Source organism: Oculina patagonica, chromosome 13 (genome assembly GCF_052425735.1).
Source record: "Oculina patagonica isolate OP01 chromosome 13, crgOcupat, whole genome shotgun sequence".
Classification (NCBI taxonomy): Eukaryota; Metazoa; Cnidaria; class Anthozoa; order Scleractinia; family Oculinidae; genus Oculina; species Oculina patagonica.
In genome coordinates, this window is record NC_135770.1 from 30,336,567 (window position 1) to 30,352,108 (window position 15,542).

At 40.4% G+C, this 15,542-nt stretch overlaps 3 protein-coding genes and 1 long non-coding RNA gene across 4 annotated transcripts in view; 1 reads left to right on the plus strand and 3 right to left on the minus strand.

Moving 5' to 3' along the window:
• Positions 1 to 15,542, minus strand: part of LOC144636106 (uncharacterized) — a 156,519-nt gene that overhangs the window by 3,107 nt on the left and 137,870 nt on the right. The gene's annotated exons all lie outside the window — the stretch shown is intronic.
• Positions 538 to 2,230, minus strand: LOC144635685 (uncharacterized). Its single transcript, XM_078494767.1, has one exon. It carries the CDS (start codon positions 1,963 to 1,965, stop codon positions 799 to 801), a length of 1,167 nt encoding a protein of 388 aa, XP_078350893.1. The 5' UTR covers positions 1,966 to 2,230; the 3' UTR covers positions 538 to 798.
• On the plus strand, positions 2,415 to 11,188 carry LOC144634859 (large ribosomal subunit protein uL11m-like). Its single transcript, XM_078493903.1, has 4 exons — positions 2,415 to 2,607; positions 2,694 to 2,789; positions 9,802 to 9,895; positions 10,672 to 11,188. The coding sequence occupies exons 1-4, from the start codon at positions 2,515 to 2,517 to the stop codon at positions 10,842 to 10,844; spliced, it is 456 nt and encodes a 151-aa protein (XP_078350029.1). The 5' UTR covers positions 2,415 to 2,514; the 3' UTR covers positions 10,845 to 11,188.
• On the minus strand, positions 12,386 to 14,494 carry LOC144635484 (octopamine receptor beta-2R-like). The gene has a single exon (XM_078494586.1). The coding sequence runs from the start codon at positions 13,897 to 13,899 to the stop codon at positions 12,766 to 12,768; it is 1,134 nt and encodes a 377-aa protein (XP_078350712.1). The 5' UTR covers positions 13,900 to 14,494; the 3' UTR covers positions 12,386 to 12,765.

The following is a 15,542-nucleotide window of genomic DNA, read 5'->3' on the forward strand; positions in this document are numbered from 1 at the left end:
ACTCAACTGTCCACATAGCGCATCTTTATAGGATAGTGGATATCGCCGGTTTTATCATTCACCAAAAATGCCGCGTTGTCTCCAACGCGTAACGGATGACGGTCACAACTGGGCGTCTTCAAACAGATCTAGAGAGACAAGAAAACTTCCGCAGGGTGGTAAAATGGGTTCCCAATGGCGAATTCTTGGTTTTCACCTGACGTTATCAAAATTCTGAAATCCAGAATCACAAAAGGATTGGTATATTGCTGTTTCAATTTTCCCCTATAATGCGGGAGGAAATCGCACGCGTTGCCACTTCAGGAAACAGATTAACTTCCAGATTTTGCGGTAGTCTCGAGAAGTCCAGCCAGTCTGGTCCCCTATATGTCACGCAACGCTACGCTCTCTCCCGAGCCAGAGCGTAGCGTTGCGTGACAGAGAGAAGGTCAGACTGATGGATAAAGATTACGGATGCGAAGGAAACCGTGTGTTAACGATTATTACCGCACCTATTTTTGTAGAGTCAAACAATACAGATTGGTTTTCTCTTGAATATATTTTTATTTTATTATTCATTTACTTCAATTAACTTCTAAGCAAATTAACTTCTAAGCATTTACATGTAATTATGGACCACATTTCAGACATCAGTACTAAAAAATCCCAGTTGTCGGATTTTGTTCATCGATCCTAACACATTTTTTTTAAAATCATTATATGACGACAGAATTACCTATATACAGAAATAATTTTCAGCGGCTGGCTTCTTTTACAGCTCAATTACAGGGCTTATTTTCGAAGCCAATAGTTCCTTCTTCAAACAGCTTGAAATGGTTGCAGATCCAATCCACCAAAGGCATCACCGTTAAAATAATACACAGGATACTGATTTGGTTGTCCATTTGGTCCCACCCCACCGGCATTTCTCCAGTGTTCTCTGAATCGATTTATTTCTTGTTGCCTTTGATCCCCCGTCAGACTGTAAATGCCATTTCCAATGAGACCTCCTATAGCCCCGCCCACGGCAACACCAGCAGCCCCACTCCAAGGCCCTAGTACGAAAGCGATGGCACCAATGCCTGCACCTACACCAGCTCCTATCTGTGCACCTGGGCTTCCAAGGGCAAGGGACACCCATGTGTAGATGACCCCAAAAGCAAAAAGAATCATCTCTATGACTTCTTGGAGGACGTAAATAAGGCCAACCCCTAGCATCTGAAAACTCTGTGGATTCGCCAAAATAAGCTGTAAGATTTGAACAACAGGAGGCAGTGCAATTCCTAAGTTGTTTTCGTCAGGGTTCAGCACGGTGCTGGTTATGATCAGGAAGTTCCTGACATTCAGGATCGCCTCTTCAACCATCGGGGATTTTCCCTTCAGCGTGTGGAATTTCTTTGCATCGTGATAGGCCCCCTCCAGAAGACTGATCAGTGACGTGTATCCGGCGAAGTGGCCTGGTGCGGGCTTCTCTACACAAGTGGAAATTTGGATGTTTTTCTTCGCCAAGGCGTTGGAAATACCATTCCTCAGCACTTGCTGGTGATTTGGGCAGAGGTATAGATCTCGTTTTCCACATTTCGCTGCTACGAGATTTTTGTTGTTGCAGGAAGGGTGACGGCAGACAACTTCGGTCGACGTAAAGTTGGGATCAAACTGAAGAAGCACGATTCCTTCGTATGCGCCAAGATGTCCAGAGTTTCGCAGTGTCACTTTAGTATCACATCTCCCACCAAAAAGCTTTCTAGCATCACGAAACGTAGACTTGCTCACTTTCGGCGGACTTGATACGTTTTTGAGATTGTGGAGAACATCTCGGTGCCAAGCTTTCACCGTCTTCGAGACTACTTCCCCGTTTATTCGGCCGTCGAACTCCGATCTCAAATACGAGTCTTCCACTTTGTTTCCAACATTCTGTAGTAAAGTTGCGACTTGCCTAAATTGTTTTGCCTTCGATATTTCAGCATCAGATGCCACTACTGCCATTTTTACTTAAAACGGACACGGCTCGATTCTACCTTTTCAGATAACGTGACTGAATAATATGATGTACTAAGCAGGTTCGTCGAAAGAGTTATTTGGAACGTGGGGGAAAACCCCTTCGACACCTCCCGCAAAAGCACCTTGGAAGAATTTCACGCTTGTTTTGTAAACTTGAGTCGTTCAAATGCGATTTTCTCCTTCCTGGTGCATGATGACTTGGCATATTCAATTTCAATACGTTCTGGCATGTTCTCAGTTTTAATTTCGATTACTAGTCGAGAGTATTGATGTGTACGTATATAATCTTGCACGTTTTTATTTTAAATTTTCCCAGTTTATACTTCTAAAATAGCGGGTTGCTTGGGGGAGGAAGACTTTTTTCCATGTTTATACAATTAAGTAAATGAAAATAGATTTGATTTGATGGGGCAAACCCCTCGAGCAAAGCCATGAGCAGCACGGGGAAAACCCCCACGGCCTACGTCATGGTATCGGTTCTCGAGAATTAATCGCGCAGCGTGGCCTGGGACTGTTGCCTCATGGGCATTCAAGATGGCGGCCAAGCAGTTGAGTGGAGTTCTTCGAAGGTACATTGCTGCTGGAAAAGCGACTCCTTCTCCTCCTTTAGGCCCTTCACTTGGTCAGGTAAAAATTGTTTTTCTTTTGGTGACGGTACTTTTTGTTTTTAAGAGTTTTCTTAGAGTTACTTTCCGTTTTAATTGCACTTATAGCGCGGAGTGAACATAGCTCAGTTTTGCAAGGAGTTCAACGAGCGTACTAAAGACATAGTAACTGGAGTTCCGATCCCTACGATCATCCATTACAAGGTAATCAGTGAATGATGTTAACGGAGGTCGTATCCGCACTCTGCGTTACATAAACTGCATTGTCAATGTAAATAAAATCGTCGAAAGTAGCACCTCGGGGGTGACTAATATTCCCGGGCTAATATTCCCCCACCTCCCCAACCCTCCAAGTTTACTTTTTTCCTTAGTGGCCATTTGGCCACCAACTACTCAAGTTTTGGTCGCCAGTGAAAAATTTTAGTCACCAAATTAAGCTAATGCTTTCAATCATTCCTCTCAATTTTAGTCGCCAGGCTGGCGACCTTGGTTCAAATTTAGTCGCCAGCTCCAAAATTTTAGTCGCCATGGCGACTAAAATAGTCTTAACTTGGAGGGTTGCTCCCCCCCCCTTTTTTTTTCTCCGCACCTTCATTTATCCTTTGTTTGGAACAGCAAAGTTGATGTAAAAAGCATTTTTGGTAGGTTCATAACCCAGTATATTTGTATTATCCTCTCTGTCCACTCAAATCATGCCACAAGCAGTCTGAGTATTTTGTAATAAAACTTGTGCACCCTTTCTCTTTAGAACTCTAAAGGCCGATTTACATGGTACGATTTTGTCGCATGCGACAAGCTTACGACATGCCTACGGCAGGCGTAAGTGAGTTGTAAGTTTGATTTACACGACACAATTCGTGTCGTAGGCCTGTCGTAAGCATGTAGCAAGCATATCGTATGCAACAAAGTCGTACCGTGTAAATTGGCCTTTAAGGTGGCTCCATAGGGTTTCTTGGCCGTGCGAAGAATGGGTACGAAAGGGCGAGCTTGAAATGCCGGCAAATCAAAACAAACATGGCGGCTTCACGCGAGCGTGAAATTTTTGGTGAGAAAACGCAAGACTTGCTTCCTGCCAATGAAACAACACCCGTGCTTTCCTGTGTTGAGCAGATAAAGGAGTTTACCACACCCTAAAAAGGTGTTTTCAACGTCTGCGGTGCTTCTGGCCGCTTTTGTAAAGTTCGTACGATCGAAAGCAAAAGAGAAAATAAAGAATAGTCTCCGCGATTGTGAGATACTTCGAGTAGAATTTCAGAGATTTTGCTACATAAAGGATTAAGGTATGTCTCTAAATAACCTTTGGGTTAACAGATATTTGCACAAAAACCGACAAAAACGGGGAACGCTCGTCTTTACACATCAACTTGTATGGTTCGAAAGTTCGCGCATGCTCAAATAGCGATCTTGGACAATTTCTATTCTGATGACGTAATTGTTATGCGGGCGAAAATAGAAAATTTCCCCTGGTATTTACTAGAGTTTCCTTCGGTGAAATTCCTTAAAATTTGGCATAGATGTTATACCTTTTTAACTGCCCTTTTTGCCGTTTTTTTCAAAAAAAATTGTAAGCCAGTTTTTTTGCTTAGTCAAAAAAACACAAAATAACCAAAAACTCAAAAACGACCTGGACAACCCCTACTTTTTTTGTTTCTAAAAGTTACTTCTCATCAGATTCAGTCAGTTGGGAGAATTTCAAAAATTTTCACCGAAGAAAATTAAAGAAATTTAAGATCAAAGCCATAAAAACACCAAAAAATAGGACTTTTTGAGTAGATGTAGCTCAAAAACAAAGGCCGTTATTTTAAAAAAGAATAATGCACAACATATTTTAGTCCTTGTTTTTAATATTTCGGCAGCTTTTATGTAACTAGTTTAAAAATAACGCTAAAATGATATCTTGATGAGTACATCACTTGTGCGCGCGCCGTAATATCTCAAAACCCTATGGAGCCACATTCTCTGGCCTCTTAATACAGTAGAAGTGGTTTTGATTTCTGAATTAATTGATTGATTGATTGACAGTGACACTCAATTAGAGCAGCCAATGCAACATACCTGACAACACCCTATTGTACAACTAAACATGCACTCCCACAAATGCAAAGCCGTAACCTTTACACATATAATTATTGTTACCGGTACTTAAATAGTCAACTTTTCAAAATGTCACTCTCTGTGACCCCAGACATGTGTGCTGGTATGTTAGATGATATTCAAGATGTTGAATACTTACGATATTTTTTATCAGCTTTCCTCAAATCCTTTCTTAATAAATATGGTTATGACCAGAACACTTTACTGTAGGCCCAGAAAGGCTGCATGTATCAACACAGTTTAACCTCCTGTAAAATTTGGTCCCCTGCCCCTGAATATGGTCTGCTTGGAAGAGTTGTCAGCTTATGGGAGATAAAAAATTTAGTATTTGCATGTGGTTGTGATCATGACCATCCTCGGAGACCCAGGGGCAGTTAGTGGGGCGAAACGAAGGAAAACCGGGCAGAAATCGTAGCGACGAAAGTTTTCAAGCACGGCACGAAGTGCCCCTGGGTAACGTGTCTCTCCAGACCATTTCCAAACGGCTCTCTGAATGCTGGCTTCCGATTGGGCAGAAAAAAACCTTTGTATTATTCTGCCCAAACGGCGAGCAGTAACTTGGGAATCACTTCCGTGTGTTCTGACACGCCGTCTACTGTGTCCGCCATACTTGTGTCGTTCGTTCGCCAAAGCTTTGCATGCGAGGGAAATTTCCATTTAGCTTACATCCGATAGCCCAAAAAAAATCAGGGAATCTTTTCCGATGTCAGAGAGAAAAATATATTTCAAGATCGATGGGAAAATTTTCGTTTGGACTGATCAGAGGTATCGTAAATACTGGCTTGTTTATCGATCGCCTGCTCGATTGAGCTTGTAGGTTTCAAATATTTATATACTTATTTCCTTATCCGAGCTTCTTATTTTGATAGTATCGCTATTTAAGTCTTGTACATTTGGATTCTAGCCTTTCCTTACAATTTTCTCGGCTAACTGAAACTTTCCCGTATTGCGTGGACCGGACAAGTATGCCAAACAGCCGCCAATGCATCACACCGTGGGAGGTATTTTAATGTTCTTGTTCGCGGGCGAAGCCATAACATTTTTCTGAATTGTCAAAAGTTTAAATATTTTTCCATGTATTTTATTTTTTCCACGATCTTAAACCTGAGCAGAAATTGATTAGTGAAAATGTTGTTGGGAAGGATATATTTGCTGCATTAGCTATCGAATAATAATAAAATAATTATTTTTGCTGAAAGATTGACTTTTCAGATTTGCCTAGCCTGCGTTGCAGACGAACAAAAGCCCGGTTATATGCAGGCTAAGATTTGCCTAGCGATTATAGAATTGGAGTTATGTATGTCGAGGGTTTCTCCTTTGAGTTAGATTGTTAAAGATCAGGTTAATTACTTTTAAATTCAGGCAGAATGTAGTTGCTGTTGTCTGTGACAAAGTTTACCCTGTAGTACCATTTAGTTCAATTTAGATGACTTGTGTACCAAGCAAAGATACAGATAAAAATTTGCTGTTATGTAGCTCGTACACTTCATTGTGCAAGGTGGCAAGAAGATAAACCCAGCCTACTGTCAAGCCAAAAATACAATCAACATAGGTACATATGCCTGCTGTATAGTCTTGAAATAATAATAATAATATATTTTAACAGGGTGATCCCTTCAGTCGCAGGACTGGTATCAACGGGGGCCCTGTGTAAAATAAAATAAATTAAAAATAAAAGAGAGTATGTATAAAGAGATACAAAGAAATATACAAGCCACTGGTAATTTGCATCAGTATGTAATAGAAAATATTATTACACTGACTGTTTTCTTTATTTCAATACCAGTAACATCTAATTTCATTTATTTATCCAGCAGGGAAAAAAGAAGGTGCTAGTTGTTACATTTTCTTGGGGTGAGTCCAGGGTGGGTAATTGGGACTTCAAGTTATGGGGATGATTGTATGGAGTCAAAACTTAAAACCCCTTAAAATCCTTAGGACTTCAAACAAAGCCCAAAGAATCCTTGAACCAAAAATGAACCCCAGAAATTTCACATGCCAAATTGTATTTCCAGGAACAGGGAATGCACTTTGCAGACTATCTATATACCCAGTTTAATACCACATGCAATGTAAAGAAACACCTTTGTTATTTATTAACTCAGCAGGGGTGGATCCAGGATTTTTCAAAGGGGGGTGGCTGTTTACCAATATTTTTGTTTACTGTCTTGTTTAAGCCCCAGGTTTTTTTATGGAAGTGGGGGAGGGGGCATCAGGCTTTTAGACTGGATATTGAAAGTGAGAGTCCAAATTATTTCGGGCCTGAGACCCATATTTCACGGGGCAGTAGGCTCCTTCCCCCTAGGGGGGTCTGGGGGCATGCCCCCTCAGAAAATTTTGAAAAGTTGAAGCCTCTTAGACATGATTTCTGCGATTCTGAGCAGCTTTAAACATCTTTCAATAAAGTTATAAAACCGCTGTTTTTCCTTAATAATTTGGCAAAACTATTCTTTCCTTAACTTACCTTGAGTTATATTTGGGACAGAAACTCTAGTTCTCATGAACAGTGATTGAAATTTGAAGTTGACAAACCACGAACTTACACGAAAGAACAGATATGCGTTGTTTTGCTCTCCCACGTGCGTGGAAATTTTGAGCCGGTGGCAAATTGGTCTGGGAACATTTTGGTAAGTCAATGTTCTTAGAACAGCGGCTTTGCTTTAGAAATTGCTTCGATGTGAAAAAAAAAATGGTAAGAAAACCCGCTAAAAAGATTAATATGGAGAAGAAAATCATGCAAGGCTAAAACAACTCTTGAAACCTTAAAGGAATGTAATTTTTTAAAATTATTCAGACATGTTTTGTTACATTAAGCACAGAAGTTCGTAAAACACGCTGTCGAAAATCTCCTATTTCGGAAAAGTGGCCGTCCTTTACTTTGAACGGCCGCCTGGCTAAGGAAGGTGGATGTTGACAAATATGTCAAATTTACTAACGCTAAAAAAATATTAATACTTTTTTCACCTTACCCAGTGTCATTGTCCTTATTTTCTATTTTAATGTGTTTATTTTCATTTTTCTGGTGGATCAAGGGGGGTGGCTAGCCACCCAATCCACCCCCCCTGGATCCGCCCCTGCTCAGTAAAAAAAGGAATCAGATGTCTACAAATCTAAATATATGTAAAAGATTTTAAAATGAGCAGAAAACTGTACAAATCAGTTTTCATGGGAACTTTATTGCACAAAGCACACTACCCAGTTGGTGCTGAGAAGAAGCCTGTGAAAGGAATGGTGTCAATGTACCACAACAGCACTTCACCCTCTATTCAAAAGCATGTGTTGCTATCACTCAAGGGTCCTGATTGGTAAAGCCAGAATTGTAATTGCAACAAATCCTCCTAGGTTTGATCATAAGGGATTGCCTCATAGCATCAACTATGAGTCTCCCTGTGATTTAATCATATGTGAAAGAATTGGGAGGTAGAGATGTTCATTCATCTGAGGCACTTTTATTATTTCATGATAAGGGATACAACTTTAGCAAAGTGAACCTGAAAAGTTTCAGTATGTTAAGTCCACCTCTTGTAGACAAAAACAAATACTTGCTTTCTTTGAAGATACTAAGAAGTCTTTCAGAACAAAAAGAATATGTTGTGATTTCTGTGCAAAAGAATGTGACTGGACAAAAGTGCCAACAAAACTTGGGGAGTACGATTTCAATGTTGTCCCTCAGAAATGTAAAACAGGGTGAACGAAAAGCACTAAGTTTTACTAAAGGAGTTTCAAGAAAGTATGTACAAGGAAGTGCTGAAATCAAGTCAAGATTGTTTTGTTTCAAATGTCGACCGAGTTACATGACTGTTTCAATAAATAGTTGAACAAACTCCTCCTAATAATAATTGAACAAACTCCTGTCTTGAGTGTTCAACATGCTATCAAAGTATAAGACTGGGTACGATTTCCGCACAGTATGTATGGAGTTGTGCAGAAATCTTGCCTATGTGAAGTTAAGTACATACAGATCGATCTACACGAAGAGAAAAGTCTGGATCAACCCCATTAAACACCTTAGCTGTTTCATAATGAAAATCTGTTTGGCATACTTGTCCGGTCCACGCAATACGGGAAAGTTTTAGTTAGCCGAGAAAATTGTAAGGAAAGGCTAGAATCCAAATGTACAAGACTTAAATAGCGATACTATCAAAATAAGAAGCTCGGATAAGGAAATAAGTATATAAATATTTGAAACCTACAAGCTCAATCGAGCGGGCGATCGATAAACAAGCCAGTATTTACGGTAAATACTGGCTTGTTTATCGATCGCAATTACGATACCTCTGATCAGTCCGGAATTATCCCTCGCATGCAGAGCTTTGGCGAACGAACGACACAAGTATGGCGGACACAGTAGACGGCGTGTAAGAACACACGAAAGTGATTCCCTAGTTACTGCTCGCCGATTGGGCAGAATAATACAAAGGTTTTTTTCTGCCCAATCGGGAGCCAGCATTCGTAGAGCTGTTTGGAAATGGTCTGGAGAGACACGTTGCCCAGGGGCACTTCGTGCCGTGCTTGAAAACTTTCGTTGCTACGATTTCTGCCTGGTTTTCCTTTGTTTTGCCCCACTAACTGCCCCTGGGTCTCCGAGGATGGATCATGACTCAATGACCCACTTATGGGAAGTGTCCATCTACCAGAGGTCCCAGGGGGGACACTCGGGACTTTAAGTGACGGGGATGATGGAATGGGGGCAAAAATTAAGACCCAAAAATATCCCTTGGGCTTCCAACATAACCCAAAAAAATCCCTAGATCAAAAATTGACCCCTCAAAAATTAACAACAGCAAAACATCTTCGTTTGTACATTTATTCACAAAACTATGCAGCCAATGCACTGCCATGAATTTTTAGATTGTTTTTAATACCCAAAACATCCCTACTTAAATCCAAAAAAATACTTGCCAAATTTTCCTACCCCAAAAAATCCTGGAATTGAAAATTGCAACCCTCCCAGAAAAATCCTTCGATCATCCCATGTCATCCCGAGTACCCCCCCCCCCTGGGCTAGAGGGTATCTGTTAGTGGAGGTCTCACTGTAATTCTATTCTGCCCACTAAACCACCTAAAAGGTAGCCTCCATCAGAATTATGCTTGTCAATGCTGTTGTTATTCACATTTCCAGGGCGACAGGACTTTTACGTTTGAAACAAATACCCCTCCAGTCTCCTATTTCCTCAAAGCAGCAGCAGGGATTGAAAAAGGAGCACAGAAACCAGGTAACTGGTTGTACTTGTCACATTATTACTCATTTCATTACCCTGTCAAGTCTCTGGTAAAGGCAGGGGTGAATCTGGCTAAAGTGGCCTATGTTGCAGGAGCTTATAAGCCCTCTATCAGTAGCATTAAGCAACTAGGGTTATTTATACTTCAGCTGGGATGAGATGCTAGTCCATTAATGGGTTATTACCCACCCCCACCCCCAACCCCAACCCCCACAGCATAAAATTCACTGGTACCCATTTATACGCCTGAGTTAAAGGAGGCACCATAAGGGTAGAGTGCCTTGCTTGAGAACATGACACAATACCCCGGCCAGGGCTCAGACCTGGATCACTCATTCTAGAGTCCAGAACACTAACCATGAAGCCATTTTCCCTCGCATAAGTGCAAAGCACAAGGAGAGACCATGAAGCATGAAAGATCACTCTTCATGCTCTTTCACATATTGCTCTTCTTCCTTTCCCTGCTGCATGTGTTACACAGGCTATTAAAATCATGACATTTTTGACACTTGCTACAAGAGATTGAGGCTGCTCTTCATGCTCGCTGAGGAATTTCCCTCCTTTTTTTCTTGCTAATCATGACAGTGGTTGCAACCATTTTTTTGTGGAAATAAGTCATCTCCTACTATACCCTATCCGGCATGGTACCTCCCCAAATACTACCTGTTCTGGGCAAATCTTAAACTTGTGAAAGCAAGTTATCAGGTACTCTGAGAACTGACACTTCATGGAACTTTTCTTACGTATATTGCTCTTACTTCTACCTTTAGGCAGGGAAGTTGCAGGCACGGTGACCCTCAAGCAGATTTATGAAATAGCCAAAATCAAGAAGAAAGACTCATCAATGAGGAATGTACCCCTAGAAAGCTTGTGTAGGTCAATCATTGGATCAACAAGAAGCATGGGAATTGAGGTTGTTCCTGGCAGAGATGGAGATACGTGACGCTTTGTCTTTGACGTTAGCCTACTTCACGGATGTTATTCTTTGACTTGTCACGCATTCTTTTTACAATCACCTGACTTGTCACGCAATCTTCAAAAAAGGATTGCATAACGTTACAAAAAAGAAGGAAGAGTTAACTATTGTGCAAACTCAAAAAGAATTTCGTGGCAAGATCACCTGGATGGTCCAAGAACAAGAAAGTGAGCCTTGTTTCAAGGAACGTAATAAAAACAAATGGCAGAGATGGACTGCCGAGCAGAATTTCGCCTCAAATAGAGGTTATTTGCTGACTTTCCTTTTACCTACCCTTTACAAATCTAAATAAAAATGACTTTGAATCAGAATGACCAACTTGATTATCTCAAGAAAGATATTGTTTGTTGTTCCAGAAAATGTCCATACCCCCCCCCCCCCCTTGGAAGGATTTTTGGTTTGGAAACTCCAGTAAGTCCCACACTTTTCTTTAAAAAATTTTGGCCTTGAGACCCCCCCCCCCCACCCCCTCAGAATTTCCATTGACCTTCCAAGGGACGAGTGTGGATATTTTCTGGGACTGTACATTGCGATATGACAGCAGATTTTCTCGAGGGTTTGTTACAGAAAGAAACGGAATTTCTTGAAAATTATTAGAAAACTCCCCTTGTGAAACGTCATCGCTTATGCATGCATTGCGTGCCACTCATTCTAAAGGACGACTGACCCGTCAAGTTTGAGATGAAATGTAAACAGCGTGCAAGCCATTCCGATAGCAAATTAATAATTAGTCAACGAGCTCGAGGTTTCTATCGGCTATTATTAAAAATGGTATATTGCAATTCCTGTAAAGAATTCATGTACCATGGATCATAAATACGGCAGGTGTATTGCATTTAATAAAACAATTATTCCACTCGCACTTGTTAGATATAAGATAGTTAGAGTCAACCCGGCGCTACGCGCCTCATTGGCTCTCTACCGTCTCATATCCAACACGCGCTGATGGAATATTTGTTATAAATAGTCGGCGAGGGTACCAAAACCTTTATTCATTTGTTTTTGTTGACTTACTTCATACGGAATGCGGAAGCGAAAATGACGTTTGTTGGGTGAAAATGATTCTGCGTTTTTTTCTTTCCGCCACAAAACGTTGTGATACTTTAATTTCTTTCCGGCTAACTTGAGTTCTTGAACAAAAATAAAGGCAAACAATTCAGCGAAGGAAAAGGAACTAAAAAAACTTTGATAATAAATTTCATTTCACCGGGATGCAGGAATTGTTATTTTACAGTAGAATCCCGTGTTTTCGAACCCTCGATTTCCCTTGAATCGTTCTTCTCTCTAAAGCAATTTTCGTTCCCCTTAAATGTTCAAGAAATCGAGATTTTTCTGCACTATATTTTATTCTGCTTTCTTTTTTTACAAATGAGTGGGCGCAAAACAACCCTCTTTTAACCCTTGTCTGTCTTCCAAGGTTGACGTTCTTAATTAAAATACAACTTAACCCATATATTTTTTTAGTGTTTTTTTTTTTTTGCTTTAAGCTTATAACAGCCCACACAAAGCTCATTTTGTAATGGTAATCTAGGTGTGAAAAGCAATTTAGCCCTATGAAAAATTTCAAATGGACGACACCTCAGACCTTGGACGTAAAAACATTTAAGAATATGGCAAGTTGTTCTTTTCTAACTTTTTTTTTGGTAGAACTGAAACCTTTCGATGCCACCGAAATAGTTTTTTTATTGTCAAATAAAAGTTCGTCTAGAAAGGTTACAAATACGTGACACTGAGAAATTTTAATTTACACAGCCGACAAATGGAGGAATAGCTTAATCACCAAGGCCAACGAAAACTGAAGTCTTGATTGTCTTCTTTTTATCAAAAATGTCCACACTTTGCGTCAGGCCAGACAGCTGAAAAACCATCCCCCAATTCTTTTTTACGTTTACAGGCTATTTTTATTTTCTGGGAGGTTTTTTCGTTTGCTCTCTCCTCTTTCAGTTAATTTTCTGTTTCGCTGCCCAAACGTTGAAGTAGAGCATGTTCTGTTGGACGAGTACTTTTTCAAATACTCCCATTTTTGACAAGAAAAAAATTGCCAGCACTTGAGAAAGATCTTCTTAAATTCTCTTTTGAATTCATGGTGCCTGTATGCATACAAAGCGGGATTTACGACTGAGTTACTGTACAATAGAATCCGGATCCAAAAGCGCGCGTGTTTGCTCTGCGCTGTTTCTGGTGCGGCAAAATGGTACAAGATAAGAATGATACGAGGGTAGACCAGAAGAACGAACGCTCCAAACACGAAAGCAATTGTTTTGGCTGCTTTATGTTCCTTTTTCTGGCCATAAGCCTGCCTGTCAGCTCGTCTTTCATCAAGGAGGTGAAAAATTCTGGAATCTAACGTGGAAGTGAGCGAGAGGCGCACCACTTTGCTAGCCAACTTGCTGCTCGCGCGCTGTTTTAAGACCGACTTGCGGACGATCTTGAAAATCCTGTAGTATGTCATCGCGATTATCAAAGTTACGAGGAGGACAAACGCCACAAAGAACACGAGAAACGGTTTGTCGCTCACACCAGGAAATTTTGGAAGGCAGGTCACAAATATAGACACGGCCCATATCAATGCAATTACTACAGAAACTTTCCCTTTTGCAAATTTAACCGACGACAAATAAAACATCGGGCGCGACAGGGCGACAAAACGATCGATGCTCATCGCAGCTAGGCTTGAGATAGATGCGATGATGTTCACTCTACCAACAAAACCAGCAATTTCAACAACGGCCTTTGGGACGCTCGTACGGCCGTGATACAGGGCCATATGCTGTGATGCTCGCATGGGAACCAGGATCGCGCTTACCAACAAATCCGCAAAGGCGAGAGACGCCAGGAGGAAGTAGGAAACGACTTGAAGTGATCGGTTCTTGCACACCACGGTGATTGTCAAAGAGTTCCCTACAGTTCCGAGCAGACATAAAATGATCTCCAAACACGATGCGAGAAGAACGGCTGTAGAGCCTTCCTGGACGTCTTCCTGCGTTTCAGTCGGCGTATCTGTAGAATTAGAAGCTGCCATTTCTTTTCAAATCTTCTAAGCTTTCACACAATACTGCCTGCCCCACTTTTAATTTAATGAAAAGAAGACGGTGGGTTATTTGCGTTGTCACGAAGTTGGCAAAAGCTTATTTATGTCAGCTGTACTCGCTATGAAGTGTCTGTACTTAATCTTGTGACACTTTAAATTAGATTATATATAACTGTAAATAAACGATTTCAGTTTAAGATTCGGCGACCATAATCTTTGCCGGCCTGCATTTTGCAAATTATGAGAGGCTGAGCAAACTTCAAAACTGAGCAATTAAATAACCCGCCGAGGTGCGAAACTGGCGGGGAATTATGTTAATGTTTTGACTTCTTTTTATAAAAAGACTGAACGAATAATTATCCTTTTTGTCATTAAGAATCGTGCCACATAACGAATTCAAAAGTTGCTTCTGTTTAAAATGTTATTAGTAGTGTCGACGAAAGGGAATATTTTTTTATAATTATTGTTTTTCTGGTTTTTAATTTTTCAATTCCCGCTTTTATTTTCATTGCAAGAGGATGTCGAAAAAGATGCGCTGAAATGAAACTCAATCAGCATTGTTTCACACGTTTCACACCATTTATTTAAAAAAGCCTGAAAGCGAAAAAGAAGTGATTAATTTAAGCGTAGCAGGAAGATTTAACATATCGCAACATACTTAATGAAAACGTGGTTCGCCCGGACTTCAGTTTAAAAAGTATTCTCTGCGGCTGCCTACTAGTTTCGAGCCTTATACAGTCTATAATAGTTACGTTGGAAACAGTCGAAAATTTTGGTTGGAAACCAAGAAAACAATAGAAAGGATCTTTTGAAGTAAGAAATACAAAGACATAAAAAAACAACTAAGTTGGGGGGGGGGGGGGTGCGAGTGGGATCACCAGATATTTGGAAAGTTAATAAAAAAAATACTTAAAAAATAGTACCGAAAAAAAAATTTCGTCTGGCATAAAAAGTTACCAGTGAAAATATTTTTAAAAAATATATATATGTAAATAAACACTATGAACCTAATAATAAATAAATCTAGGCAATAAAAAATGAAAACAATCAAATCATGTGTCACTGGACAGACATCTGTGTTCTGTGAACTTAGAAAGAAGAACAGGCGGCTCTAAGGACGAGAGTGAGATGACAAGCTCTTCAAAGCGTTTGCACAGCGTTCTCTATCGAAATGGCCGAGCGAGCCATGGGAACAAAATTTCTAACAAAATGGCGTCCAGATGTCAAAAATGTGGTAACATGTGCATAACCTGAGTATCAGGCCTTCCTAAGGGGAGAGGGGAGGGAGGGAAAATAAATCTTCAGAGAAGAAGAAGAAGAACTTTTCAAAATACTCGTGAAAGAATATTGGAAATATTGGTGGTGGCATTTTGATTATGAAAACGTTTGATATTACTTTCCGGTTAGTTTTCATTCTTGAACAAAAATAAAAGTCAAAAATATGAAGAGAAAAGTAGAAGTAAAGAAGCTTTATAGCCCGGGGGGTACCAAAAGATACGGGGAGGCTCCGCCCCGTTCTACCCCTACCCTTTTATATACCATTTTGACGAATTTACCCCTTGTATACCTTCGAAAAAGGTACCCCTTTCAACCAGAGACATGGGTGGACTAAATATGACGTTTTCTTTCTGTAG